We start from the raw sequence: 26,880 nt of genomic DNA, 5'->3' as shown, positions 1-26,880 counted from the left end.
AGTTTACTTGGGAGAAGACTCGAGCTTCTCAACACTCCGTATATCAACTTTCACTCACTGCCCACTCGCCACAGTTGTCCGTAAGAGGTCATTGGCATCCGGCCTTAGCTGTGCCCTTCACTGGAGAATTACCATCTCCTACAAATCTTGCTTCTGTCTGAGTTGGGAAAGGAAATGGCTCAATGGCAGGATTTCTTGAGGTCCAAGGTCAGCTGTCTGTTAGGCAGCTCTCACACGACCTTTCTCTCCATCTGCACCCCTACATTCAAAGGAGTTAGCGCTGCTGATTTCTGAGCAATCCCCCCCTCTCAGCGGGAGAGCTCTGATATACAAACCAAAGTGCCTCATGGCTCCTCTCTACCACCAGGGCAAGAGTTGGCTTCTTGGGTCTTCTGACTCGATTTCCACTCATCTGCCTATTTCTCACCTACAGAAGGGGTGACGGGGCTGAAGGGATAGCCCAACAGTTAATGGCTGCTCTTGCAAAGGACTGGAGTTCTGTTCCTGTCAACCACAGTCAGGTTACACCACCTGTAACTCTAACTCCAGGGAATCTGATGCTCCCCTCTGGTCTCTGAGGGTACTGCACGCGCGCATGCGCACACACACACACACACACACACACACACACACATGATTAAATTAAAAACAAAAATAGATCCTTAAAAAAAAAACTATATCAAATTTATTTTAAAAACAAAACCAAAGTGTTACTCTGGTCTCTCCCAGCCTCTTTATCTTGTATCTGAACACTCTCCCAAGAGCTCTTGCCTGTCATGCAGACAGGTTTTCGGGGAAGCAGAAGTTGATATTTCTTCATTCACCGGGCCTCCTCTCGGTTCCTTAATGTTCCCTAGGCAGGGGAGACCGACCACATTTTGGTCACGGCTCCACCACGACCCCCTCTCACTCAGTGTCCCTGGCTTGAAGTTTTTTGAAGGGAAGGAGCTGAGGCTGAAACAGGAGTACTTCGTGGTGGCTGCGACCCTGCAGGATGTCATCCGACGCTTCAAGGCCTCGAAGTTTGGCTCCAAGGATGGTGTGGGGACCGTGTTCGACGCCTTTCCAGATCAGGTGAGTGGTCAGACTGTGGCCGTAGGCGAGGCCCACGGGGAGGACGTCGTCCATCCGAGCTACCGTCTCTGAGCGGTTAGAATGTCAGGCAGGCACAGTACATGTTTCATTCAAACATTTCCCAGGAAGCGGGAGGTTTGTTTGGTCAGCCGTGGTTCTCATCCTTCCTAAGGCTGCGACCCTTTAACACAGTTCCTCATGTCGTGGTGACCCCTAACTATAAAATTATTTCATTACTACTTCCTAACTGTGATTTTGCTACTATTGTGAATTGTGATATAAGAATCTGATATACAGGATATCTGATATGCGACCCCCAAAAGGGTTGCGACCCATCAGTTGAGAACCGCTGGTTTAGCGCTCCTTCCAGACGTTGGTGAGGACCGGAAGCCAGACCCTGGGCCGTCATTCACTCATCAATGTCTTCTCTCTACCCAGGTAGCCATCCAGCTGAATGACACACACCCTGCGCTCGCCATCCCTGAGCTGATGAGGATTTTTGTGGATATTGAAAAACTGCCCTGGTCTAAGGTAGCCTAGCTTCTTTATCTTGAAACCATTCAGAATATCTGGGTTGAGGGACTCCTGAAAAACTCCTTTGTTTCTTCTGTTCAAAATAGATTCTTCTGTGGCTAGATTCTCACAGTTGAAGGGTGTATGCCAACATATCTCCATCCTTAGCATTTCACAGGAAATAAGACTAAGAACTAACTAGCTCCAATCACAGCAAGAGGCAGGCCAGTAGCCACATTAAGGATTATGTTGTGTTGAACATACTTTGTTTCTCAAATGATTTGAAATTTGAATTTTCTAGACCAGAAGACAGCTAACTAAAAGCACCCCCTAGCTTTGGGAGCTGGCATTTGTATGTGTATGGGGGTGGGGTGCACGTGCTTGTATGTAGAGGCCGGGGGACATCCTTGGGTGTTGTTCCTCGGGGCCATCCACCTCGTTTTTTGAGACAACGTCTCTTATTAGGCTGGGCCTCATCACATAGGTTAGGAGGTTGGTCCGTGAGCCCAGGGATCCTCCTGTTTCTGTATTCCCATGCTTTTGCTGTTTTATAGGAGTGTTGGGGACCAAACTCAGGTCCTCATGCTTCTGCATAAGCCCTTCAGTGACTGAGCGATGTCCCCAGCCTGGGGACATTTTCAACATTCTTTGAAAATGCAGAATTTTAAGCATCCTGTGCATCTGCTAAGTGTTACTTAAAGTTCTATTCCCCAACTTTGAGTATTTAGTATTTAGTAAATAAAAGATACATAGTGATCATGGAGAAGGTTTTATCAGAATGCTGTCTAATATCTTACTAGACAGTTTTATAAAAAGCTTTTACTTTCTCGGAAAACATAAAGTATAAATACTGTGACCTGGACCATTTGAAGACTCAGTGGGTCGAGTGTGCCTACCTGTGCACATTCAGAAACACCCGTGGCACACAGCGGGCATTGAGAGAAGTGCTTAGCTCTGTGGGGGCGTGCCCTGAAGGGACAGAAACCAACCCTCTCTTCCTGCAGGCATGGGAGATCACCAAGAAAACCTTCGCCTATACCAACCACACGGTGCTCCCGGAGGCACTGGAGCGCTGGCCGGTGGAACTGGTGGAGAAGCTGCTGCCTCGACACTTGCAGATCATTTATGAGATCAATCAGAAGCATTTAGATGTGAGTCATTCCGAAAGACGCCTGCCTCTCGGGAGAATGCGGCTGTACCGTATCCAAGATCGCCACCGTGTTCTCCCTTCCTAAACGAGGCCTTGGCGTCTTCCAGTCATTGAAGAAAGCGTTGAAGTCTGAGTGGGGCTCTGGTAAACCCGTGCTTTTGAACGTGTAAATGGAGAGCTGGCATCTCCACAGCTAGCTCTGCTCTCTCTCTGAAGGTCTCTTCTCCCTCCATCAGAGATTTTTGCTTGGGGCAGGAGTGGCTTCTGGGGACTGCTTTAATACCCCAGCCGCCAGCAAGATTTGTGTCTTCCTTTGACTAGAGAATCGTGGCCTTGTTCCCTAAAGACATCGACCGCATGCGGAGGATGTCTCTAATCGAAGAGGAAGGTGGCAAAAGGATCAACATGGCCCATCTCTGCATCGTGGGCTGCCACGCGGTGAATGGGGTAGCAAAGATCCACTCGGACATCGTGAAGACCCAAGTGTGAGTGACCGTACCGGAGCTGCCAGATCCACCGTACCAGATCCTCGAAAGCAATGGCGCCAGTTAGCATGGGTTTTGCTTCCAGATGAGAAAGGGCCCGGGAAAGGCTTTCAAGAATTGTCTTGTATATAGAGAATTGTTTCCTTAAAAAAAAAAAAAAAAAAAAATGCCTTCTCTGTACCATCCTAATTCTGGATTTACATGAACTTTTCAGCTGAAAACTTGGTATCTGTCACAGCCAGGAAGTCAGACGGAGGTGGCTGGATCTGGGGCTGCTGTTCTGAATTGCAAATGAGTCTCTTCTATGTAAAGTGGCAGCCATAGCCGCTGCCAAGTCTCTCCCTTCACCTTCGATTACTTTTCCTGAGCCCCCGCTTGGCTCCCCGACTCTAACTCTGACCTTTGCCGGGCAAGCAGGTCTCTCTGCCCCTTTCAGCGCCAGCCAGCCCTTTGTCTCTTCTGTCTCCACCAGGTTCAAGGACTTCAGCGAGCTGGAACCAGACAAGTTCCAGAATAAAACCAACGGCATCACCCCGAGGCGCTGGCTCCTGCTCTGCAACCCAGGGCTGGCTGATCTGATAGCGGAGGTAAAAGGAGGCGCTTGAGAGGGGAGGCCGGTGGGGATGGGGTCGGCAAATGAAGTCACAGGGGTGTCACACACCCTACCTGTGGCCGGGCTGGCTTCCGAGTAAGCGGCTCATGCTGTTGTGCAGGGGCAAATTTTTATTTATTATTATTATTTTAGTTATGTGTTTATGGGAAGATATATGCACATGGGATAGGTGCCCTTAGAGGGCAGAATAGGGTGTCATATCTCCTGAAGCTGGGATCACAGCCAGTGGTGAGCCTCCCCATATGGGTGCTAGCAACCAAAGTCAGGTCCCCTCCCACCGCCCCACCCCTACAAGAGCAGTATGTGCTCGTAACCACTGAGCCATCCCTTCAGCCCCCATCTTGAAATTCTTCTATTTTGAACAAGGGTTGCACAAATTACGAGTAACTAGTCACGGCCAACAGTGTCTGTGTGACCCATGGATGGAACAGGGTGTCCACGAGTAGCGGGATAACGAAGCTTCCGAAACGTAACAGAACCTGGGTTTCTCGGTCACCCTTGTGTGTGAAGTTCTTATATTTAAAGTTCTTCCCACGTAGGATGCCTACCCTCTTTTGTGAGTGAAACAGACCATTGTGTGAACCGCTAGGCATGAGAGCCACTCACCATATACACTCTGGTAAAACCTGCCGTGACGGGTGTGATTACCATCTCAAATTAAGATCACCTTTTCCTCTACATCGGTAGAAAATTGGAGAGGACTACGTGAAGGACCTGAGCCAGCTGACGAAGCTCCACAGCTTCGTGAGCGATGACATCTTCCTCCGGGAAATAGCCAAAGTGAAGCAGGTGAGTGTGCCGGACGGGGCTCTCCGCCCTCACGTTGGAGTCGAGGGCCGTGGGTTCCAGCGGACACCCAAGGCTTCCCACTGAGGGGCGGGGGCACTCTGGCCTGTTCATGCTCCACAGGAAAATAAGCTGAAGTTCTCCCAGTTCCTGGAGAAGGAGTACAAGGTGAAGATCAACCCCTCCTCCATGTTTGACGTCCATGTGAAACGGATCCACGAGTACAAACGGCAGCTCTTGAACTGCCTGCACATGATCACCATGTACAATCGTGAGTGTCCCTGGAGCTCACCAACCCTGCTCTTCGTAACCCCTTCCGGGGGTGGAAGCAGCAGCCTTGAGGTGGGTCCCTGTATCTCCACAGCAGCCACCGTTCATTCCGTCTATATCTCCGTCTTTTGAAGGCATCAAGAAAGACCCTAAGAAGTTGTTCGTGCCAAGGACAGTCATAATCGGTGGCAAAGTAAGTTGGCTGAATTTCGTGGGGACGTAAGGGGTCTAATCTCTTCTTGCTATGCGCCTTCTTCATCCATCGGTCCTTCTCTCCCCACACTGCTGTTCTTCCGCAAGGCTGCCCCGGGATATCACATGGCCAAAATGATCATAAAGCTGATCACCTCCGTGGCAGAAGTGGTGAACAATGACCCCATGGTGGGCAGCAAGTTGAAAGTCATCTTCCTGGAGAATTACAGAGTGTCGCTTGCTGAGAAAGGTAATGACCTCGTGGCCAGGCGTGGGAGAGGAGCGGGGCAGCATCTGGGCTTGATCAGGGTAGACTGACTCCAGGGGGCTAGCAACATGACGGATGACAAAGTAGAGGTCCCTAAGATGGCCAGGTTGCTGTTACACGATCGCATTCGCAAGCGACTGGTCCCTACGACTGGGGAGCCTGTGATGGTGGAGATGCTGAAGTTGGACCAGGGTTTTCTGCAAATGGAAGGAAGGGTTTTCAGCTGCCAGCCCAGGTTTTGCAAAGAGCGTACCAGCTCCCCAGCTCTCAGAGGGTTCTCATCACGGCATGGGAGGAAGGATTGTCATTTGTTCATGGTGGGACAGCGAAGGAGGACAGACATGGTGCTGTCAAAGCACGAGGCTTAGATCTGCACTCCAGAATCAAACACGGCGTTCCCACACAGGGGCAAGCAGGCAGGGAGCCAGTGTCCCTCTCTGTACCGCTGGGACCTTTCTTTGTTCACAATTCATAACGGCAGAGAAGCCACCCACCAGCCAGGGCCAACCGTGTATCCACCTGCTTCCCAGATGGAAAGAAGTAAAAGTCCACTTTCTCTTTGTGGTATTTTGGGTTCCCGTGGGGTTACTGCTTAAATGCCTCTGCATAAAGAGAAATGAGTCAGGTTCCTAAAAATACAAATGAGCACAAATCTAATCCACAGATAAGCTCTCGGAATAAGGCCGACTCAGGCTTGAGCTCTGTGGTGAAGCGGTTGGAGGTTTGGGCAGATCTGATTTGGGTGCACATGAGGCTGAAGGGGCAGAGCCTGAATGTCCAGCCCCAGGCACAAAACACCTCAGCTGCAGTCAGGGAAAGGAGCAAGGGAAGAAGTGGAACAATTCATTCCCTTGCAAAAAGAGTTCAAGAAAGATCTGGGAATTTTATGGGCCAAGAAATAGAAGTTGCAATGTGTTTTACAAAGCAGAAGAAATAAAAATGCAGAAATGGAAAGGGAAAAAGATAATGTCCAGCTTATAGCTCAGAGCCAGTAGACACTCTTAAAAGTGTGTAGACCAAGAAAGAGTGATAAGCACACAGGTACATAAGGGTACAGTAACTGCCTGGGTCAAGGAGAAAGTGAGCTCTCTTTCTATACCACGGAAGGAGTACCAGGGTATGCACGTGTTCATCATCAACAACAGGCCAGCTAGATCCATGCTCACATAAAATTAAGGATCCAGAGAGAAGAAATCACCATATTGACACGGCCTGCTTACAGTCATTCCAGCCACAGATCTGTCGGAGCAGATTTCCACGGCGGGCACGGAAGCGTCAGGGACCGGCAACATGAAGTTCATGCTTAACGGGGCCCTGACCATCGGGACTATGGATGGGGCCAACGTGGAAATGGCCGAGGAAGCCGGGGAGGAGAATCTGTTCATCTTTGGCATGAGGATAGATGATGTGGCCGCTTTGGACAAGAAAGGGTGAGAAAGCCACTCCCCTTTGCTGAGCGGGTCACCCCCAGGAAGGGACATTATGTCCAAGGGCTTACTGGTCACTCATGCAGGCATCCCACTGAGGCCTGATCTCATGAGATGTAGAGACAGAACAGCTCCCATGAGGAGGCAGGCCCTCCTAGCCACAGCTAGCCTTAGTTACTCAGCCAGTGTAACTAAAGGATGCTTAGGACAGATACATGGGCAAGTTGCTATGGCTACAAGCCACAGCAGTTCAGTGAGCCTTCCCGCTGCCTGTGTCCATGATTTTTTTTTTCTTTGATCAAAAGAGGAAGCAATGTCTACTTGGATGTTTTTGTCAGTAAGCTAAAACAATACCTGGTGCTCCTTTAAGATCTCTGAGTAATGGACCAAAACATGACGGAGGGTAAAGAGAGGTGCGCCCCAACAACGTCTGTTCTCACTTCATGTCTAGTTGGGTTTACTTAACCTGAGTTCAAGCAAGAACCCAGTGGAGCTCCAGGAGATTCAGAGGATGTTAAATATACTTTCTGACCCTTAGAAGTGAGTTTCACGCAGTAGGATCAACTTTTATGAATCCAAAAGTTTTATGGGTCCAAAGAAAGCAGCTAGTTCCCTTCACACCATGCTCTTTAGAGCCATAGTCTACTTTAAAATAAACCTTACCATATTCTATCAGACTAGACTAGAGTTTTCATTGTCTACTCTCCTTAATGCTTTTGGTTGTAAGGGATGAATCAGTTGGAAGGGGATAAATTAGGATCTAGTGTTATACCCATGCTGAAATCTATAACGATTTGTAAAAATGCTGGTGTTGGTGTGTACTTTACAGAGAATGAGGTATCTGGTGTGCTTCTCATCACACACTAACACAGCCTTTCTCTCTCCATCCACCCACCCTGTACTACAGGTATGAGGCAAAAGAATATTACGAGGCCCTTCCCGAACTGAAGCTAGCCATTGACCAAATTGACAACGGCTTCTTCTCACCCACTCAGCCTGAGCTCTTCAAAGACATTATCAACATGCTGTTTTATCATGACAGGTGGGTTCCTCCGTGGTCAGACTGGATGCATGAGAAAGGGACAAAAGCATCTCAAACTAGCAGCAGCCCACTCATGGACCTGTGATCTGATTGGCTGTCACAAGCTTGGGGGCAGGGCACCCTCTACAAATGGTTTAAGCTTGAGAATAAGACTCAAATCTTCTGTCCTTTTTCTCTTCCCACTGATCCATTCAGCTCTCACATGCATACATGCGATGTGAGACATATTTGCATATGGGAACCACGAAACGGTGACCATTCTTGTTGGTAAGCTAGGCATCTTGACAGTCAGCAAAAGCAGATTTAAAGTGGAATCCTGTTCATGAATTTGTTCTGTCTGTCTTTCTTCCAACCTCACCCATACAAAAAACAAATGCAGATTCAAAGTCTTTGCGGACTACGAGGCCTATGTCAAGTGTCAAGAAAAAGTCAGCCAGCTGTATATGGTGAGTATGGGATGGGTTTCACATAGGATGCTAAGGTTCATTGTTTTCTTTGTGTGATATCTAAATAACAGAGCCCCATTGACCAATCAGCCCTAGACAAGAACTCTACCAAGCGCATGCAAGGCTCTGAGTTTGACAACTTCCTCTCACTGCACCACCAAAAGAAAAAAAGAGAAGAGTTAGAGAGTGAGTGAGAGAACTTTGTAGATGTTCAGATCAAAATCTGTCTCTTTTCGCTCGTTTACAAGACACACCGGAAGGGCTATTCCAGATACTGGAATCTGAGATTTCAGTAACAGTTGTAAACTTTTTCAGTGCTCTACTTTAAAAAGGAAATCACCAGTGATTTCTATTCATCCGGCACTTACTGTGTAGCAGGCCTGTCCCCAGCTGCTCAGGATACAGACCTCAGAGGTGTGAGGGGCCTCTCCTTGCTGAGCTCTGCCCCTCTCCCCTCAAGTAGCCTGTAACCCCAGGTTTCTTAACCAGAACTACACATCACAGTCGCCAAGGCTGCTGGTTCAAGATACAGGTGACGACTTACCCTTCCCCCACAGCGATTCTGACTGGCGGTGGGTAGAATTCGCCATCGATGTTTTGAAACACTTGCCAAGGTTATTACAAGACCGAGCCACAGTTTAGTTGCATAAGAAATGACCTGGTATTCTCTGAAAATATGATTTTTTAAAAAAAAACTAGAGCTATGTGAATAAGTCTCCACGTGCAGTTATGCCTTGCCAAACAGCCCTCCAGGAGTGTCTTGAAAAAGTATGGAAGGGTTTCCAGAGGAGCAAGCTCTGAGCTGAGACCCCAGGCGGGCTTCACGAGCATTCTTTCCCACTCCTTTCTCAGGGCAGGTGACAGGCCAGGTTAGCTCATGCTACATGCAGCCACCCGAGGCAGCCCTCTGGGGTCGTGAGATGAGACCCTGCCAAGCCTGTATTGCCTGGCAGCCAGCGCTCATCTTCTAGGCAGAGTCAGATGAATCTCCTGACGGAGCCTAGACCCAAGTTCCAGTCAGCGGCTGTGAACAGTGAAGCAGGCGTTGCTGGAGCTAGGCATCTCACTGGCCACTTCCTGAGCACGGATGGGACCAGCCCAGGCAGCCCCAAGAACTCAGGGGAAAGAGAGCAGCTGCCTGGAGAAATAGAAATCAACCAGAACAGGGGAGAAAACCGTGAATGAGGGTGAGGACTAATGTCAAGGACAGTTAGACACAGAGGATCTTCCGGTAAAGCGAAGCCCAGATCCAGAGACCGTCCATCGGGAGTGCAGCATTTCCTTCATACCTGCCTGTTCGTAGTTCGAACTGCAGCTTCTGCTTTTTACAGTAATCGCATTGCTGAGGGTTAGTAAACATGACCCAAGTGGCTAGGAAGCCTACCATGAACTTCAGTTGTTGTTGTTGGTGATGGTGGTTGTGTGTGTGTGTGTGTGTGTGTGTGTGTGTGTGTGTGTGTGTGTGTGTTTTGGTTTGGTTTGGTTTGGTTTTTGGTTTTTTGAGAGAGTTTCTTTGTACAGCACTGGCTGTCCTGGAACTAGCTCTGTAGACCAAGCTGGCCTCGAACTCACAGAGATCCACCTGCCTCCCCCGACTGCTGGGATTCAAGGTGTGTGCCACCACCACCTGGCTTGTTTTTTTTTTAATGTAGAAGTCTCTAAGCCGGAGTGACCTGCCATGTTCCACTTTGGCATAGCTTAGGGTATAATGATAGTTTAATTCTTTTTTTAAAAAATTTTCCTAATGTGTTAACAACTTTGAATAACATCCAATAAACTCATAGAGAGCTCTAAAAAAATTAAGAAGCTGTAAATCAAATATATTTTTATATTCTTTTACAAAAATGTGAAATTTTGAAATATTTCTGATTGAGAATGAAACCTTAGTTCACCCTGTTTTGAAACCCCGGTGGAGCTGTGGGGATTCAGAACAAGCCTGATGAGGCACAGGCCTTCAAAAGGAACAAGGGAAGCTAAGTGGGTCAGCCAAGCTTGCCACGGTGCTGTTAGCTAACGGTCACTATTTTCCAGACTTTTTCAGTCATAGGTTGTAGCCGATGTATTCCTGTGTCCACCCGGCTCCTGTAGCTGCTCAGACCCAAGTAAACACACAGAGACTTATAAACTGTATGGCTGTGGCAGGCTTCTTGTTATCTAGTTCTTATATTGTAAATTAACCCATTTCTATTAATCTATAAGTTGTCACGTGGCTTGTAGCTTACCTGTACTTTACATCTTGCTTCTCATGGTGGCAGTGGCTGGCAACATCTCCTGACTTAGCCTTCTACTTCCCAGCATTCTCTTCTCTGCTTATCCCGCCTATAATATACTTCCTGCCTGGCTACTGGCCAATCAGCGTTTTTATTTATCAATCAATCAGCAACACATTCACAGCATACAGAAAGACATCCCCAGCAATAGGTTAAACCTCTTCAAACGTCCTCTCATGGATAATGAATATTAGTCCCTTTCTCCCCCTTTAGGTAGAAGAGAGGTTATTCCATTTATTTTTGTTTTACTTATGTGTGTCCAGGTGAGTGGATGCCGAGTATATGCAGGTGCCCATGGGGACCAGGAGAGGTAATTAGATCCCTTGGAGCTGGAGTTACAGGCAGTGTTGAGCTACTCAGTAGGGGTGCTGGGAACTGAACTCAGGTCCTTGAAAAGAGTAACAGGTGCTCTTAACCAATGAGCCACCTCTCCATCCTAGTAATAACGCATGGAAGATATGGCTTACATGCTAAAACACTGAAACCCTAGCCGGATTACCAATTAGAGAATTCCCATCCACAGATTTTCATTTTCTCTCCCTCTCTCTCCCTCTCTCCCCCCTTTCTCCCCTCATCTCTGTCCCTCTCCCCCTTCCTGTCCCCCTTCCCTCTCCCTGTCCCTCACACACACCCCTCCGCATGCTCACACTATTGCTCACACTCACTCACTCGCTTTCTCACCCTCTCTCACTCTCTTCCTCACTCTCTCTTGGGAGATAGAGTCTCTCTGTGTATCCCAGGCTGGGTTTGAACTTGAGAGCTTCTTGCCTTAGCCTCTCAAAGGCTGGGATGACAAACATCTACCACCATGCCATGCCCATGGTTTCCCTTAAAATGAAAAATACCTTTTCATCCCTAAGAGAAATATATACCCTGAATATGAAGAAAGTATAGTCTGCTCTAGCTGGCTGTCAGCAAAGCCAATGCATCTACAAATCGTTCTGGTTTGTCCCTGTCATTTCCTCTGTGAAGTGTGTTAGGCCTGACGTTTGTCAAAGCTTGCCAGGCACACAGGCCCTGGACTGGATGTGTTTATGTCATTCACAGAATCAAAAAGCCTGGAACACAATGGTACTCAAAAACATAGCCGCCTCGGGGAAATTCTCCAGTGATCGCACCATCAAGGAATACGCCAAGGACATCTGGAACATGGAACCTTCAGATCTGAAGATTTCCCTGTCCAACGAGTCCAACAGGGGGATCAATGGGGAGTGAACAGTGACATGTCTCTCAAAAGGGAATGACTTCTTATTGAACTTGAATATTTTTATAGCTTCGTTGATTCTGTTTTGTTATTGAATAATTAGTTAAGTGTCTCTGGGAATGGGAAAGGAAAATGTATGGCTGTATTAGAGCTAAAAATAAAATGTTGACTTCCCATTGTCGATCAGTAGTGTGCTAGGATTACTTTCCTCAAAAGTAATCACAGAGCTGGAAAACTGCTTGGAACTGCTTAATGCCATTTAAAAGAACTAAGGTAAAATATTTTCACTACTGTTGGGATTCAATCTCCAGGCTGCTGTCTCGGTCCCTTCAAGCTGTCATAACAGAAGGTCCTAATCTAGATAACTTACAAACAACATAAATTTAGTCTCACAGCTCCGAAGGTGAGAGAAGTCCAAGTTCAAGAGTCTCCCAGGTTCATAGTCTGCTGAGAGAAGCACTCTCTGGTTCCTAAATGGTACCCTCTCATCCCGTCTCAGCTGACACCAACGTTCATACACCAGCAGCCACCTTACTCACAAATATGCCCAGCAGGTTTCATAAGTGGACATTTATAGATGAGATCAGATCATATTAAATTCTGATTCTCCACATCGAGGACTTGACATGATTCGCAAGTCAGACGATGATGAGCTAAAGACCATTCCGTGCAGCTTTCTTTATTCAAATGGCAGGTGGAAGTATCGAGGGCATCCGTTCATCCAAGTAGCTCACTGCAATTTTGCATAAAGAAGCCACACAGCTCAGGTGCCATGTGTACCACATCTTCTAGAGATTTCTGCTCCTCCCAGCCCTCATGCCCACTGCTGGCTCAGGAAGTCTCTGCAGAAAGAGGACATAGGTCAGATCACACTTGGTATGAATAACTCAGCGCTTGCCCTGATTACCCATTGCAGCCCGGCTAATTGAGCTACAATTAGCAAGAGGAGTTCTCACCTCACACTTCTCAGCAGCATGGGGCTTTTACAGAGAAGGTTGTGGTGGAAGCCTGGAGGGAAGACAACCATTTTGACCCTGTCTTTGTTCCTGTAGGCACTGCGTGCAATTTCGTAGAGCTGCAAGAGAAGCGAAGACAGTCAAGGGCAGTGATAGCCAGCCACAGATCACCTAGTCTGACTTTCCTAAAAGGGAAAGGAACTTGGGGAGTCTCTCATCAAGTCAGACCCTAGAGATCCACATCCCTCCTCCCCAGGTCCTCTGTTGGCTGTTTCTGCAGTTAAGGATCAGAACAATCATGACTAATGGAAAATACCAATGAACTCATACTTCCTCTCACCACACCTCATTGCAAAGGCTCAAAGAATTGCTATGGATCCACTGCAGCACAGCGTTGTTCAAAGGAAAACATCATTAGTGGTAACATGGGGGGGTCCCACTTAGCCACAGACCCCAGGTGAGGGACTGACCCTACCCTCCAAACTCCTTTAAATTAAGCAGCTAAGGGCACTGACACTCATTGTAGAGATCGGGGAACTTGATTCCCGGAGTGTAGAACAGGCCCTATAATGTCAAAGACTTTTAAACACTAGTCAAAGATCAGCTAGATGAAGAAATGGTAGGACTCTTGGGCTACCTGCTTTCCGTACTCCAGAGGCACCGTCCTGTCATCTTCTCCATGCAAGATGAGAAGCGGGGAGGACAGGAACTTCACACTAGGGCAGATGGGAGAAAAACACCCAGTTTAAGGATTCAATCTGAGCTCCCAAGTCACACTTCTAGTGACATATGATGTTCGCCCAAAGCACAGAAAAATAAAATCTCCCTTCCAAAGAGTCAGAGCTTCCCATGTGCAAAACTTCACCTAGTAACCACTTTATCCCCCACCCATGTTCCCTCTGTTTGATTTGCTTGTCCAATTGAATTGAATTAATAATCACATCTTTGTGAATTTTAATAATAATGAAGAAAATGCACATCGGAATAATGGATTTGCATGGCATTCGTAGACCTTATCTTTTTCTTTATTATACTTCATTGTGTAATGCCTGGAGTATTTTAATTAAAAGTCTACAAAGTAGGGAGATGATAGCCCAGTGGATATCCAACTGGCTTCCTCCAGTTGACCCACATAACAGCTCACAACCATCTCTAACTCCAGTCCCGGGGATCTGACGCCCTCTTCTGACCTCCTTGGGTACTATACATACATGGTGCACAGACAAGTACCCCCACACACACAAGATTAAAAAAAATCTTTTAAAGTCTACAAAAAAAGGTAACTCAAAAATAAGAAAACTGGCCGGGAGGTGGTAGCGCACGCCTTTAATCCCAGCACTCGGGAGGCAGAGGCAGGCGGATCTCTGTGAGTTCGAGGCCAGCCTGGTCTACAAAGTGAGTTCCAGGAAAGGCGCAAAACTACAGAGAAACCCTGTCTCAAAAAACCAAAAAAAAAAAAAAAAGAAAAAAAAGAAAACTGCTGGGCGGTGGTGACGCACGTCTTTAATCCCAGCACTCGGGAGGCAGAGGCAGGCGGAGCTCTGTGAGTTCCAGGCCAGCCTGGGCTACAGAGTGAGTTCTAGGACAAGCTCCAAAGCTACACAGAGAAACCCTGTCTCAAAAACAAAAACAAAAACAAAACAAAAAACTGTCACAGAGCCTGAGACTTTCTTGTAGCAATTTATTTACTTCTCCCCATAAAAGTAGAGTTCGAGGCCAGCCTGGTCTACAGAGTGAGTTCCAGGACAGGCTCCAAAGCTACACAAAGAAATCTTGTCAAAAAAAAAGAGGGTGGATGTGCAGTCCCAGGTGTGCTTAACCACCTGGCCAGCCCAGTTTGGCAATACAAAAGGTTGCTGGCATGCAGAAAAACTTCCATTCTCAGGGCTTACTCAGACACTTCCATATCCTTCCAAATTCATCACTAAAGGTTACTTCTCAGAATGCTAGCTTTCCTCGAGTGCCAAAATAAGAAAAAGGATATAATAACAACTGCCTATTTGAAAGCATCCTTAAATTATTTCTAATCATTATCTCTATTGCCAGATCAGCTGGTTGTTATTACGTGGCTTTGTGCTACACGTGGAATAAAGACTTAGCAGTCAGGGATCCCCATAGATGGTTAGACTAGACCCCAGCAGCCTTTCACAGGGCTCATAAAGATGCATCGTTAAGATGTCAGAAGTACTGGATTGGAGCAAGCATTGACTCAGACATACAGATAACAGGAGATCCTGAAATAAGTACAAACCCTGCTCCAGATCTAGTGCCCATACTAACATGAAACCCACCAAGAAGGAAGGCCAGTACCCCGAGTTCTCATCTAGAACGCCATGACGGTTACTCAAGAGCAAGAGCAAGCATCTTGGTTTGCTTACTTTTCATCACTAGGGAAGACTATTTTGTCTTCTTTAAGGGCATTCGTAAGTATGCTTAAACATCTTGGTAGCTTCTTGCAAATCTATTTTTAAAAAAGAAAAACCAAAGAGGTAAGTCACTGCTTGTCCCACAGCCGTCTAGAATACATGGTTGCAAGGTCTCAGAACAATTTTCCCAAGCAGGCATACAACTTGTTCCACCCTCTTGTTATGAACCCCAACTAGTAACAGACTAGCCACTCTCCAGCCATATTAAACTTCAAAAACTCTTCTGGCTCTTCAAAAGTAGTTCCTACAATTGACGAATTTGGAGGAGGAAACCAGAAATATCAGAGAACCAAGCCACATTATCAGTTCTACCCTCAAAGACAATCACTGTCAACATTTGGTTGTATCTTCCTAGTTCTATATTGCTTCATTTCAAGTACATGTGACAGTCAAGCTCTTATTCCTCTGTTCTCAAAGGAGCAGTAATAAGCAAAATCTAAAACTTGCTTCTAATGCAAGCAGACTTAACTAGTTTGTTTGGGGAGCAGCATTCAGATTAGACCAATTCTGGTGAGGGAATTTGATAGGCAGGTAATTGGTTTGAGAGGATTTGAACACAAAATGGTTAAGAGTGGTTTGTTATTGTGATGCTTCAAAAAACGTTTCAGATTTTGACACTAGCCACAGGACCCCAAATACAGCAACTGACGTTCTATGCACACTGAATTTCCCCTCTAATGGCAATCCGCAGTAAACGGAGTAGAAGCTGAGTCTGTCTTTCAATACTGCGATCATGTCATCACATAATTAGTTCACAAGCCCTAAAATGTTTTAACTGAAAACATGGAGCAGAGGACAAAGGCCCTACACATCACAGCATCCTTCCCCCACCTTCTGTACCCCCAAATGGCATCCCAAACCCAATCTTGGTCCTCTAGCTCCACTACCACCAGCCCAAGCCACTCTACCTTTGGACCTAGGCAGCTCCCATTTCCACTCTCCCCTCTGTAAATCAGATCCCAGGGCTGACAGCCTGGCACCCTCCAAGGATGCTTGGATTAAGCCAAACAGGCCACCTTGGCCTTTGAGGCCCTGCAGAGTTGGATGTCGGCCTCTGCTCCCAGACCTTTGTCACTAAACCCCTCGCTGGCTAAGTCTGATTTGGCTGCCTTCTGCTTCTAGAATCTTACAAACTCCAGAACAAGGCTTTACTTTTGCCTTTTTCTCCACCATAGACCTCTAGATTTTTGCCTCAGTGGGTCTGAGCTGAGAAGACTCTTTCTTTCCTTTTAAATATAACTTTTTTTTTAATTTTTGAGATTGTAATTTAATTAAAACATTTCTCCTTTCCATTTCTTCCCTCCAAACCCTCCTATAAACCCACCCTCCCACTCTTCGTCAAAATCATGGCTCCCTTTTCACTAATTGTTATTGCATGCACATATATATGTAGATGGTATATATATGCATATATAATCTTAAATATATAAATATAAATTATATACATATATGTATATTTCTAAACGTAACCTGTTCAGACTGTGTAATGTTACTTGTATGTACGTTTTCAGGACATTTTTTATAGAGGTTTCTCCTAACCAGCTATGAAGTCTTGCCTTCAACATTTCCTGTGACACAATGCTAGCCCTTTCACGGCTAGTCAGTATTCTGTTATTGGGGCTAATCTTCTACTTCTGCAAGGATATAATTTCTTCACTGGTGAGGGGGTGGGGTGCACAAGACATTTCTCTTTTCTTCTGTTACCCTCAAAATCTGGAAGGCTTCCTGGTATATCAAAGATGTCCCATAAATATTTGCTAAAGGTGGAGTGGATCTTTTATGCAAAAATCCCCGTGAGCACCTTAAGCTATCAGCCATTTTTCCTCAGTGGGTGGGGTTTTCAGGTTTCATTCTTAGATTTTTACAAAGGACAGCCCAGCAGCCTCTCACAAGGTTCTCCTACTGTAGCTTTGAGGGGAGGATGGAAGGATGCCTATAGTAAGCAGGACCTTGCAAAGGACAGAAATGGCCACAGAATAAGCAGGCCAGCAAACTTCATAAATTTTTTTGATGGAATTTCACAATGATGCCGGGCTGGTTTTGAACTCATGATCTTCCTGCCTCAACTTTCTGAATAGCTTATGTTATAGGTACACAGTGACATACTTAAAAAATGTTTTCTGTTTATTATTTATTTATTTATTTATTTATTTATTTATTTATTTATTTATTTATTTATTGTGTGTGTGTGTGTGTGTGTGTGTGTGTGTATGCACATGCACATGCCACATGCCATGTGCACATGGAATTCAGAGGAAATCTTGTAGGAATGCGTTCTCTCCTTCAACATGTGGATTCTGGGGATCAAACGCAGGTCATCAGGCTTGGCAGCAGGTGCCTTTACCAGTGAAGCATCTCACCAGCCCTAGCTTCCCATTTTTTTAAAAAGGGGGAAAAAATGTGAACATTGAGACTACAGCCTGCCACCTGGAGCGTGCTACTGGAGAACAGTGACTTCCTAAATGTCACAGTTATTTTAAGTATTTTTTTCCTGATCTTTTAGAAGGGGAATTCACAAGCCTATAGGGGGTTTAGTTAGCAAACTGGCACAGGACAGGGCAGCCAGCGCCAGAAAGCACACTAAGTGTGTCTTCGCACACTTAGGACACAGTCCTGCTGCGTTGGGAGCATGCTCCGTGGCTCGGGTGCCTGGCCTGTGTGTTCTCCAGCTCTCTGAGAATGACCTGCATTCAGGTGTGGGCTGGCTATCTCACACTGCCTCTCCTCTGTCTTCTCCCTCCTGTCCACGCTAGGGGCAAGTTACTAGGTTTCTTTTCTTTTTTTGTTGTCTCCTGATTTCCTCCCTCCTAGAGCTGAGACTCGTGGGGGGAAAGTTCAATAAGAGAGACCCTTCAGCAATTCATCTCAAATTCTGAAGGAGTAAGAAGAAAGCAGACCCAAGTCAGTCTCCCATCATCCCTCACTCCCTGTCAGGGGAGATGCCCTTTGAGACTAAAAGGTCATATGGTTACCACCTGTCCAGACCAGAAAGGCAGCCTCTTAACTGGTCTTCCCACCTCCCCGTTTCTTCTGTAATAATATCAGATAAACATTCTTAAAATGCCAAAGGCATGAAATCTGACGTTTCCAACCTTTGGGGGTGACACACACACACACACACACACACACACACACACACACACACCCCAGAGCACAAGGCCATCTTCTTTTCTCCATTCTCCCCGCCCTGAAATTACTGTTCTGTGTTCTCCCCAATACCCTTTTTAGTTCACTCTGAAACAGAATGAGTGGAGAAAGGAACAGGCATCACTGGTGTCCTAACCAGCAGCTGGCTACCTCCCATGCAGTCTCTTACATAATTTGTTTGTTTTTGTAACCATCTTGTGCATTAGGCATTATCAACCACATTATTTTTTTCTTACTGGGAAACTCAGAGGAAGAGACAACTTCAGTGGCAGCAGGGGTCAGGGGGAGTCATCCAGGTCTAGTGGCAGAGGCTAGATTTGAACCCACATCTGTCTGGATTCACAGTCCACGCTCATCACTTACCCCATCCTAATTAACAGGAAGGGGTGAATCTCTGTGGTCATTTATGACTTCCATCACGTCCTCTCTCCAACCAGAGCATGGGGTAGAGTACTTACGCCTTTCTCTAGCTCCCCTTACGTCACATCATGCTATCGCTTACTCAACGGTAACCATCAGGGGATGGTACCACATGTGGATAGAAACAGATGCTCTAACCCACTGATGCTTACTATGCAGACACAACTGCAGTTGCTTTTCGTATGTATGTATGCTCATTAATTTAACCATCACAGCAAATTCGAATACACTTTTCTTATCCTAGTTTATAGAGGAGACAGACGACTAGCGCATTAAGAAAAGAATTAGCCCAAGATTACCCAGCTGTGAGTGATGATTCAGAAAATCAAGTCTGAGCAGTGACAGACACCAGAGCCAGGGTTCTTAAGGACTGAGAAATCCTGCTACAGGAGAGTTGACCTCTAAGTTGTGGAGTGCTAATTACGTCCATTGACTCCTGGTTTGCAACTTTAAACTGTCCTGAGGTGCAAAAGTGGTACCCATGGAGCGGAAACTGTAAGTACTTTGAATGTTGATCTTTCCCTGGATGTGGATCAATCCCTGCCGGGATTACAGTACCCAGTCAGCCACGTGATCACAAACATCCCAGACTCCACAGGGTGGTGCTACTGAGCTGCCACACAAGCAGGGAGGGGGTGTCATGGAGGCATGAGTTTACCACTGAGTGTCAACAAACATCTGCAAGCTTTATGCCATTTAAAATTAAACTTTTAAAAATTGGGAGAAGCCGGATGTAGTGCATACACCTGTCGTCCTAACTACTTAGGAGGCTGAGGCAAGAGGATCACTTTAGCCCCGGAGTTCTGAGCTATAACATAGCACTCCTCCATGGTCTCTGTCTCAACCTCTGCCTCCAGGTTCTTGCCTGGAGTTCCTGCCCTCAGTGGTGGACTGTAAGCTGTAAGACGAAATAAACCTTTTCCTCCTCAAGTTGCTTTTGGTCACAGTGTTTTATCGCAGCCAAAAGTGTCTAAAAAAATAAATAAATAAAAACAAAAACAAAAGAAGTAACTAATACCCCAGGCTTGGCGATGAGTGTTCGTACCCACTGAGCCACCTTGCCAACATCTGAACGAGCTGACAATGAAAACAAGTTTCAAAACTCGTGGGATTCAGAAGTGTGGCTTAGGTAGAACATGTCCTAACACATAAATTAGAAAATAAACCCCCAAATAAATTATTAGTTGATGCCGGGCGTAGTGGTGCACACCTTTAATCCCAGCACTCGGGAGGCAGACGGATCTCTGTGAGTTTGAGGTCAGTCTGGTCTACAGAGTGAGTTCCAGGACAGCCGGAACTACACAGAGAAACCCTGTCTTGAAAAGAAAAAAAAAAAAAAAGAAGAACGTAACAAAAGATTGTTCAATGAGTAATAGATACCATCTCATGAAATTAACAAAAAAATGTGATAAAAATACAAAGAAGAGAAAATGATACATATACTTGTTCTGATCCAAAAGGCCGGGAAGAGACCAGCGAGGGAAGATAAGGGAAGGACAGGAATTGAGGAAGCAGAAGGCGTTGGCCTGATGACTAGAAAACTTGACAAAATCAACCGCCTCCTGCTGTTGGCACCCTGCCAGGAACGCACAGCCGCTTGCTCTCGAGGTTTCTGTCCTTCCTCCACTCTCTACTGTGGAGACAGGAGGAAGGACACTCGCATCCCTGTGCCCTGGAGCTTGACTCCCCCTGAGGACTCATGCTGCCCTCGGTCCTAATCTAGCACTTCACTCCCTTGTGGGGCTTTCCTCTGCGCCCTCCCACAGTCCACCACACACAAAGGCCCCGCCTTGGGTTAGCGTCTCACAGAAAGTGTTCAAAAGCAAAAACTAAAGAAACCTGAATGGCAACTAAACAAGCAAACATAAATGTGAAAGTAAACAAAGGACAACTGTGGGAGCCCGTTCTCGGGTTCCTCGTGGCTTTACCCAGCAGGTCCTCATAGAGGATGATTAGACCACGGGCCTGAGTGCAGGTGTCTGAAATGGTCTGCACTTGGCTGTGCTGGGGGAGAAGGTCTTTTGCTCCACCCCTTGACATCTCTATAAAAACCCTGGGGCAGAGACAGTTGGGGCCCGTTGGAATAGGTTCCAGGCCCTCTCGAGGCTATCCTTTAATTTCTATCTGTTTATCTCCGCGATATTCTCCGCAATAAATCCTTCTATCTAATATTTCCTGCTGCTCGCACTCAAGAAAACTCTGGGGAACTGTGGGGGTGGTTGGGTAAACACTCCACAGACAACAACATCTTTATGCATCGTCAGTACTAGGAAGGTATCCGTAGATCCAATGCAATCCCAATCCAAGTCCCGGATTTTTTGTATAAATCAATAAGAGTATTTGGGAATATATATGAAAATACAAAGGGTTAAGAATAGCCAAGGTAACACGAGAGAGATAGCTCAGAAGTTAAGAGCACTTGTTGCTCTTGCGAGAGGACCCAGGTTCAGTTCCCAGCATCCTCATGGTGGCTCACAACCATCTGTTACTCCAGTCCCAGGGACCACAACATCCTCTTCTGGCCTCCTTGGGTACAGCATACATATGGTACATTAGACATACATGCAGGCAAAATACCCATACACATAAAATAAAAATTAAAACGGAAAAAAATAATACCAAAGGCAATGTTGAGTATGAACAAAATTGAAGAACCTGTACAGCAAACATTAAGATATATCATATGCTAAAGTGATAAAATGTTGTAATAGTCACACGAGAATGGACAGACAATGAAGAGAAATGAGAATCTACCAATTGTGCACACATTTGTCCACACATAGACTCCAATACACGTAAATACTGGTGCTGCAGAATGAGCAAGTTCATTTTATAAGTGGTCCTGGGCCTATGGATACCTCCTTCCACACAAGCATCCAAATCTGTGAACTCTCACTTTTAACATAAAAGATAAAACACTCTCCAGAAAAGAGCATAGAAAAATGTCTGCGTAAATTTGGGTAAGCAGAATTTTGTTGTATAAAACACAAAAGCATAAAAATCACAAAAAAAATTTGGTGAATTGTTCCACATTAAGTTTAGGAAGATTTCTTTACGGAAGAAAAAAAGGCCAGGCAAAGTACTGTAACCTACCTGCAATACAATTTCCTAAGGACTCATGCTAGCATCTATGAAGAACTTCCACGAGTAAAATACAGCTCAGTTTGAGAATGGGAGAAAGACATGAACAAGTCCATAAGAGATGATCTGTCCAAATGGCCGATGAACATGCAACAACGCCTAACCTCATTACTCAGCAGGGAAACCCACATCAAAACTACGGCAGTAGACCAGCACAGGGCAAACCTGGATACAATTAAGATTCTCACACACTCGGTGGGAGACAGGCGGGTAAAGTCACTTTTGAAAACCACCCAGCACTGTAAGTGCTCCAGCAGACTCTCACACACAGCAACTCATTCCTCGGGCTCGCCTAGTGACACAATTGCACGTGAGCTGAACACAACTGGGGGCTGGAGAGACGGCTCAGCAGCCTCTCCCAGAGGACCTGAGTTTCCTGGTCCCAGCACCTACACGGCAGCTCACAACCGTGTGTGACTCCAGTCCCAAAAGATCCAGCGCCCTCTTCTGGCCTCCGCAGGCACTGCATGCATGTGATGCATAGACATACATACAGGCAAGACACACAGGTAAGAAAAAATAGAGTACAAGTGTAAGAGGACACACCAAGGTACATAGCTTGGTGGTAGAGCATGTGTGAGGCCATAAGTTCAAGTCCCAGTGCACGCGTGCATGCGCGCGCGCACACACACACACACACATGCACACACATTCACACAGAGAGAATATACACAATAACAATGTTATGAGTTGTCTCACACTGAGAGGGGTGATCTGAATGTCCATAAGTAACATGATAGACCCATAAATGGTGGTATGTGCATTATAACTGAACACCATATAGCAACTGTATCTCCTCTACAGTTTTACACATGCAGAGTAAAATCTCCTAAGTATGATATTAGGTGGGAAAGCAAGTGGAATGTAACCTATGGAGTTATACTTACATAGAAAGAAGCTGAAATGGAACTAGACTCCTTGGAGAGACACACGTGGATAGTATCACTACAAACAAACACACAGCTGTGGCTGCCCTCTCCCTGAAAACACTTAAGCAAACTTCAGAAAACTCTGTGCTGGCTTATGGCACAAAACATTTCAGAAATAAACAGATTAAAATGTCCCTATGATGCCTTATAGCATGAAATAATTTAAAATTTGTGCCTGTATCTCCTCTAAACCCTTTGCCTTTCCTCAAAGTCCTCGGCTAACCCGTCATTTGCTAACATTCATTTTGGGCATGTGACTATAAGCAATAGAAAATGAGGCCCGGAGAAGTGTGTAAAATCGGGGAATTGGGTCAGAGGTGGTGGCTCTCGCTGCAATTCCAGAAATCTGGGAGCTTGAGACAAGGGGAGAGTCATTGGATGGAAACCCGTCTGTGCTACTCAGTGTGAGTTCAAGTACAGTCTGAGCCGTGAAATGAAACCTAGCTCAAAAAAAGATAGTAAATAGTAATAGTAGTAGGATGATGTACACAACAGATTTTTTTATACTCATCTTTATGCTTTATTTTCTTGAGAAGACTGTTGACCATATCTGGAGCACTATGTAAAGGCATTTTCTCTAGAATCTTCCTTATGACAAAATAATGTAAGAGATATGGCTGGCATTCATAGAGCTGAAACTGATGTATAAAATTTTATTTTCAATTTAAAAAGAGTAATTATTATAATAAATCTATGTCTAACCAGTTTTAAAATCATAAAATGTGTACTAACCAGTAGTGCGGGCACTAAAATAATTATAAAATATATATAGTTAATTTGGGGGAAGAAACCTTTCACTTAATCAGCTCCTTTGTCTGTTAGACGCCCTTGTGCCTTCTGTAGTAAACTGACCAAGGCTAGAACAATTCAGGAGCATATAAAACTCATTTAAAAATGAGCCATAATTACTCAGGCTGTGGTGGCACATGCCTTTAATCCCAGCACTCGGAGGACAGAGACAGGTTGGATCCAGGACAGGCTCCAAAACAACATAGAGAACCGTGTCTCAAAAAACCAACAAAAACAAAACAAAACAAAACAAACAAAAAAGAGCCATATTTATAAACGCCCGGGTATGGAAACAACCTACACATTGACACATGGTAAGAGGAACGGGAGACTCGCCTTTAACAAGGGATAGTTGATACTCGCCACCAACATGTTGGTAAATGGAGCTTCTAAGACAATGGCATCAACGGGACATCCTAGAAAATAAAAACAATTAAAAAAATAAATGAGTGACTCTCCTCTTCAAATACCAAAATACCACCTTCCCTAGACAAGGGGTCCTTGGGGTCTTGCACACGAACTACCTACATTAAATCCATTTGTGAAGTTTTTTAATATGCAAGCTCCTGAACCCCACACCATACCTGGGGGACAGTCTTGGGGCAGGGACAGAGAGAGAGAGAGAGAGAGAGAGAGAGAGAGAGAGAGAGAGAACATGCATGCATGTTCATGTGAGTGCACATGCACATGCAAGCAATCTTACTCATGTGTGCATATGAATGTGGAGGCCAAGCTCAGATGTTGTTCCTCAGGAACTGTCCACCTTGTTTTTTGAGACAGAGTCTCTCATTGATCTGGAGCTTGCTGATGAGGCTAAGCTGGCTGACCAGTGAACTCTAGTAATCCTCCTGTCTCTGCTTCCCCAGTGATGGAACTAGAGGTGTGCCACACAGTGGGCTTCCCCAGTGATGGGACTAGAGGTGTGCCACCACAGTGGGCATGGTGGCAAGCACCTTTCATCCCAGCACCTGGGAGGTAGAGGCAGGCAATCTCTTTGAGCATGTGTCCAGCTCGGTTTACAGAGTGAGCCCCTATCTCAATAAATAAGTGAATAAATAAATATCCCACAATTGCACCACTGTTCTTGGCTTTCTCACATAGGTTCAGGAGACAGCACTCATGTCCAAAGTGAGCTTGGCAAGTGTTTTCCTGACTGAGACACTACTCCAGTTCAAGAACATGTGTTTTTAACAAGCCCGCTCCTTCTTGAGTATGTCTATGCATATGATGGCTGGAACTACTGCCTTCTACTAAGAATACAAGACTTCCAGGGCTCAGAAAATATAAGAAAGCAGAGTATTATGTGGAGAAAGAGGCTCTGCAGTCCTTTCTAAAGCATAGGCCAGAGGCTGATTGAGTTGTTTGGCCAATGCTTGGAGAGCAAGTAGAAAATGTATATGGAAAAGGGGGATGTTGTGGAATATTACTTTAACTATGAAAGATACGTTGCATTTGTTTATGTTGAATTTATTTAATTATGTAAAGATGTGTTGCTGTTTTACCTCACTTGCCTAAGGTACGTGATTGGTCTAATAAAAAGCTGAACAGCTAATAGCTAGGCAATAGAGGGATAGGAGGGGCTGGCAGGCAGAGAGAATAAGTAGGAGGAGAAATCTAGGCTTTAGAGGAGAGAATGAGAGAGAAAGAGAGGGAGACACCCAGGGCCAGCCAGTCAGACAGCCAGGGAGCCACTGAGTAAGACATACAGAAGGAAAGAAAGGTAAAAAGCCCTGAGGCAAAATGTAGATGAAGAGAAACAGGTTAAGTTATAAGAGCCAGCAAGAAACAAGCCTAAGCTAAGGCCAAGAATTCATAATTAATAGTAAGTCTCCGTATCATGATTTGGGAGCTGGTTGGCAGCCCAAAGAAAGCCTACTACAGGGGTATGTGCATGTATATATATGAATGTGCATGTATATGCACATGTGTGTATGCATACTTGCATATATATATGTGTGTGTATACATGTGTGTGCATTTGGATGTATGTGTATACGTGACATGTATACATTTGAAGGTACTTGAGGACGACTGACCTGTGAGAATTTTTAGAGGCAGTACCAAATAAGAAAAGCCCAAAGAATTTAAGCTGTCTTTCCCTTCAAAGCAAATGAAACTCTAAATGTATCTATTTTAACTGGCAGAATTTAAACTAAAACAGAGAACTATTGGTACTCTGAGCCAGAAGGACAAAAACTACTGTTCGGGGGCTGCGGAGATGGCTTGGCGGGTACAGTGGTTCCCACACAGACATGAAGATCTGAGTTCAGATCGCCAGCAACCACACAAAAACCTGTGCACAGCACGTGCTGCCCTCCCAGCACTGGGGAAGCAGAGGGAGGAGGACACCTACAGCTCACTTGCCAGTCAGTCTAGCTGAGCCAGAGAGCGCCAGGCTTGGTGAGAGACCCTGCTCAAGAGATAAGGTGGTAAGCAATTGGAAAGGATGCCTAGCATCAATCTCTGGCCCCTGCAGGCATGCATGCCTACACATAGACAGACACATGTGTGCACAAGCACACACACACGGTTACTAACTATTCAGGGTGTGACAAGGAGGTTAGGGAGGCTACACACCATTTCTCTGAGAGTTAGCTGTGACCTCAAAGGAGTTCATTCTAGGGAAAAACCAGTGCATTTGATATAAAACAACCCTGACAAGGTCTGAGCCCAGCCTCCAATCAACTTAATCTCTGGTTGGTTCATGGTGACTTTATCCCCACCCAAATGCCTTGAAGGAGCAGAGTAGAGGGTTCCTGGGAGAAGAGAGCATCACCCACGTCCTCTCTCGATCATCTTCCATATGTGATTGCTATCCCTTAATCAAAACTAAGTGGGTCTACAAATAAAGAGAAAACAAAAGAGACTGGGTTGTAACTCAGTGGTGGTGCCCTTGCCTATCATTTTTAATGTCCAGCACAGATTTAAAAAAAAAAACACACAACAAAGCAAAATGGAAAAAAAAAAAAAGAAACTGAAGTCCAAGGACATTGTTACTGGAGAAAATTGAGAGAAAAACAAGATGTTCGGCAAGCTGTAAGTGTCCAGAGCTGCTGGAAGTCAGGGATGGCTAAGAGTAAGGGAGAGACACTGTGAATTAGAGACATCAATCTGGGAGGAGCTGCTCTGGGGGCTGGATAGGGAGAGTGAGAACTCTCAGAGTATCAGGGTAAGCACATAGGATTTGGGTCCTTAGACAAAAGAGAGAGATGAATGGATGGATGGATGGATGGATGGATGGATGGATGGATGGGTAGATAGATAGATAGATAGATAGATAGATAGATAGATAGATAGATAGATAGATAGATGAGATTAATTGGTTGACTGAAG

General features: G+C 45.6%; 2 protein-coding genes across 4 annotated transcripts in view; one reads left to right on the top strand and one right to left on the bottom strand.

Annotated features, from left to right (window-relative positions):
* Pygl (glycogen phosphorylase L) overlaps positions 1–11,914 on the top strand; it is a 33,248-nt gene extending 21,334 nt beyond the window's left edge. Inside the window, exons 8-20 of the mRNA XM_059279560.1 lie at positions 931–1,074; positions 1,513–1,605; positions 2,592–2,738; positions 3,059–3,222; positions 3,695–3,809; positions 4,523–4,624; positions 4,745–4,892; positions 5,026–5,084; positions 5,192–5,333; positions 6,574–6,781; positions 7,686–7,820; positions 8,200–8,266; positions 11,584–11,914. Of these exons, the coding sequence (XP_059135543.1) occupies positions 931–1,074; positions 1,513–1,605; positions 2,592–2,738; positions 3,059–3,222; positions 3,695–3,809; positions 4,523–4,624; positions 4,745–4,892; positions 5,026–5,084; positions 5,192–5,333; positions 6,574–6,781; positions 7,686–7,820; positions 8,200–8,266; positions 11,584–11,751 (1,692 nt within the window). The 3' untranslated portion in view covers positions 11,752–11,914. The remainder of the gene's footprint in view (positions 1–930; positions 1,075–1,512; positions 1,606–2,591; positions 2,739–3,058; positions 3,223–3,694; positions 3,810–4,522; positions 4,625–4,744; positions 4,893–5,025; positions 5,085–5,191; positions 5,334–6,573; positions 6,782–7,685; positions 7,821–8,199; positions 8,267–11,583) is intronic.
* Positions 11,915–12,554: 640 nt separating this feature from the next.
* The window catches only part of Abhd12b (abhydrolase domain containing 12B), a 33,712-nt gene continuing 19,386 nt past the window's right edge, over positions 12,555–26,880 (bottom strand). For 2 of the 3 annotated variants that reach the window (XM_059279806.1, XM_059279807.1), the window contains 5 exons: positions 23,885–23,964; positions 15,075–15,157; positions 13,334–13,412; positions 12,697–12,815; positions 12,555–12,582 (listed from right to left, as the gene is read on the bottom strand). In XM_059279806.1, the coding sequence (XP_059135789.1) occupies positions 12,555–12,582; positions 12,697–12,815; positions 13,334–13,412; positions 15,075–15,157; positions 23,885–23,964 (389 nt within the window). Of the gene's footprint in view, positions 12,583–12,696; positions 12,816–13,333; positions 13,413–15,074; positions 15,158–16,442; positions 16,448–23,880; positions 23,965–26,880 lie in introns of all 3 variants that reach the window. The other variant, XM_059279804.1, reaches the window with a different exon arrangement.

This window comes from Peromyscus eremicus, chromosome 14 (genome assembly GCF_949786415.1).
Source record: "Peromyscus eremicus chromosome 14, PerEre_H2_v1, whole genome shotgun sequence".
Taxonomy (NCBI): Eukaryota; Metazoa; Chordata; class Mammalia; order Rodentia; family Cricetidae; genus Peromyscus; species Peromyscus eremicus.
Note: the sequence above shows the minus strand (reverse complement) of the source record. Positions and strands in the feature narration are given on the sequence as shown.